The 1,367-nt window shown below is 35.5% G+C and overlaps 1 protein-coding gene across 1 annotated transcript; it reads right to left on the reverse strand.

The window, feature by feature from the left end:
* Nucleotides 1-202: 202 nt before the first annotated feature.
* On the reverse strand, nucleotides 203-664 carry LOC143594923 (putative mitochondrial protein AtMg00820). Its single transcript, XM_077074109.1, has 2 exons — nucleotides 515-664; nucleotides 203-463 (listed from the first exon to the last, which is right to left on the reverse strand). Exons 1-2 carry the CDS (start codon nucleotides 662-664, stop codon nucleotides 203-205), a joined length of 411 nt encoding a protein of 136 aa, XP_076930224.1.
* Nucleotides 665-1,367: the final 703 nt, after the last annotated feature.

Genomic DNA, 1,367 nt, shown 5'->3' on the forward strand with positions numbered 1-1,367 from the left:
AAGATACAAGAACTTAATTTTGGATGTTTAATTTAATTCTTTATTTATGAATTTGATGTACTTGGTTTTTTAACTAAATTAAATAGATATTGTCATACTTAATATTGCTTGAGTAACCATTGAAAAGTTGTGAGAAATCAGTTCACGCCTGAGCAGTTCCGCCGTAGGTTGGGGTGTGACATGGATCTTCAAAACTAGGAGGCTACTTCACAGACACCTCTTCATGAAGTTCCCTGTTAAGAAACACATTCTTAACATCCATTAGATATACTTTAAGATTCTTGAATGCAACATAGGCAAGAAATATACATATAGCATCCAATCTTGCAACAAGAGAATATACTTCAGTGTAATCTACGCCTTCTTGTTGATAGAAATATTGTACAACCAAACGTGGTTTGTTTCTCACAATCACCCCAAGGTCAAATTTCTTACACTTAAACACCCATTTTTTTGGTATAGGCTTCTTAAGCCAATCAGGCTTATCATTGAGATCCCATACACCCAGTCATACAAACTGTTGCAGCTCCTCTTGAATTGCTTCAGCCCACGAAGAATCTTGAAGTGCTATAGGAAAACTCGTTGGCTCAACTTGTGATAAAAAGCAAGTGTATCGACCGATACTCATGATTCCTGAAGTATGCATGTCAGCGTATGCACACATTATATTACCTTCGCTTACATTAGCAACTTGATGTCGTGTGAGAAAGCGTACTCAAGTTCACCAATGATGTTGTCTTAAGGATGATAAGTATTAATCTGAAGAGTCGGATTCTCAGAGAAAACCACATTATCAGTTAAATTACTAAGATTTTCTTTAGATACTAAATAATCCACCGAATGAGAAGATTCTTCAATAAGTACCTCATTTACTACTGGATTCTTAACAAATGGAGCAGAAGAAAAATCTTCAAAATGAGCATCATCTAACGAAATGAAAACATTACCAGATGTCTCAAGTAGATCTTGTACCATCTCAGTAACATAATTAGAAGATCTTGGTATGGAAAAAATTTGTTCTTCCAAATAAGCATGAACCAAATCTTCGTTTGGTACTTCAACTAATGGAGTAAATGATTTAAATAGTTCCTCATAGTCAAACATCCAATCAGGTCCCTTGCCGACAGGTGGCGTAGTGTAGCTTTGACAATCTACATGGTACCATTCTTCTACATAACCCGAAGAAAAGTTAAAGACTCGTTTCTCAGGCGAAGCATAGCCCAGAAAGTAACATTCAATAGCCCTCTCATAGAATTTTTCTGCATCTCTTTTCATCATCCTACAAGGACACTCGAATGGTTTGAGAAACTTTAAATTTGGTTTACGATTATTAAGAAGCTAATAACTTGTCTTTTGAAGCTTCTTAA

This window comes from Bidens hawaiensis, unplaced genomic scaffold (genome assembly GCF_021521415.1).
Source record: "Bidens hawaiensis isolate Kalapana, Puna unplaced genomic scaffold, B.hawaiensis_p1.1 tig00001717_1, whole genome shotgun sequence".
NCBI lineage: Eukaryota > Viridiplantae > Streptophyta > Magnoliopsida > Asterales > Asteraceae > Bidens > Bidens hawaiensis.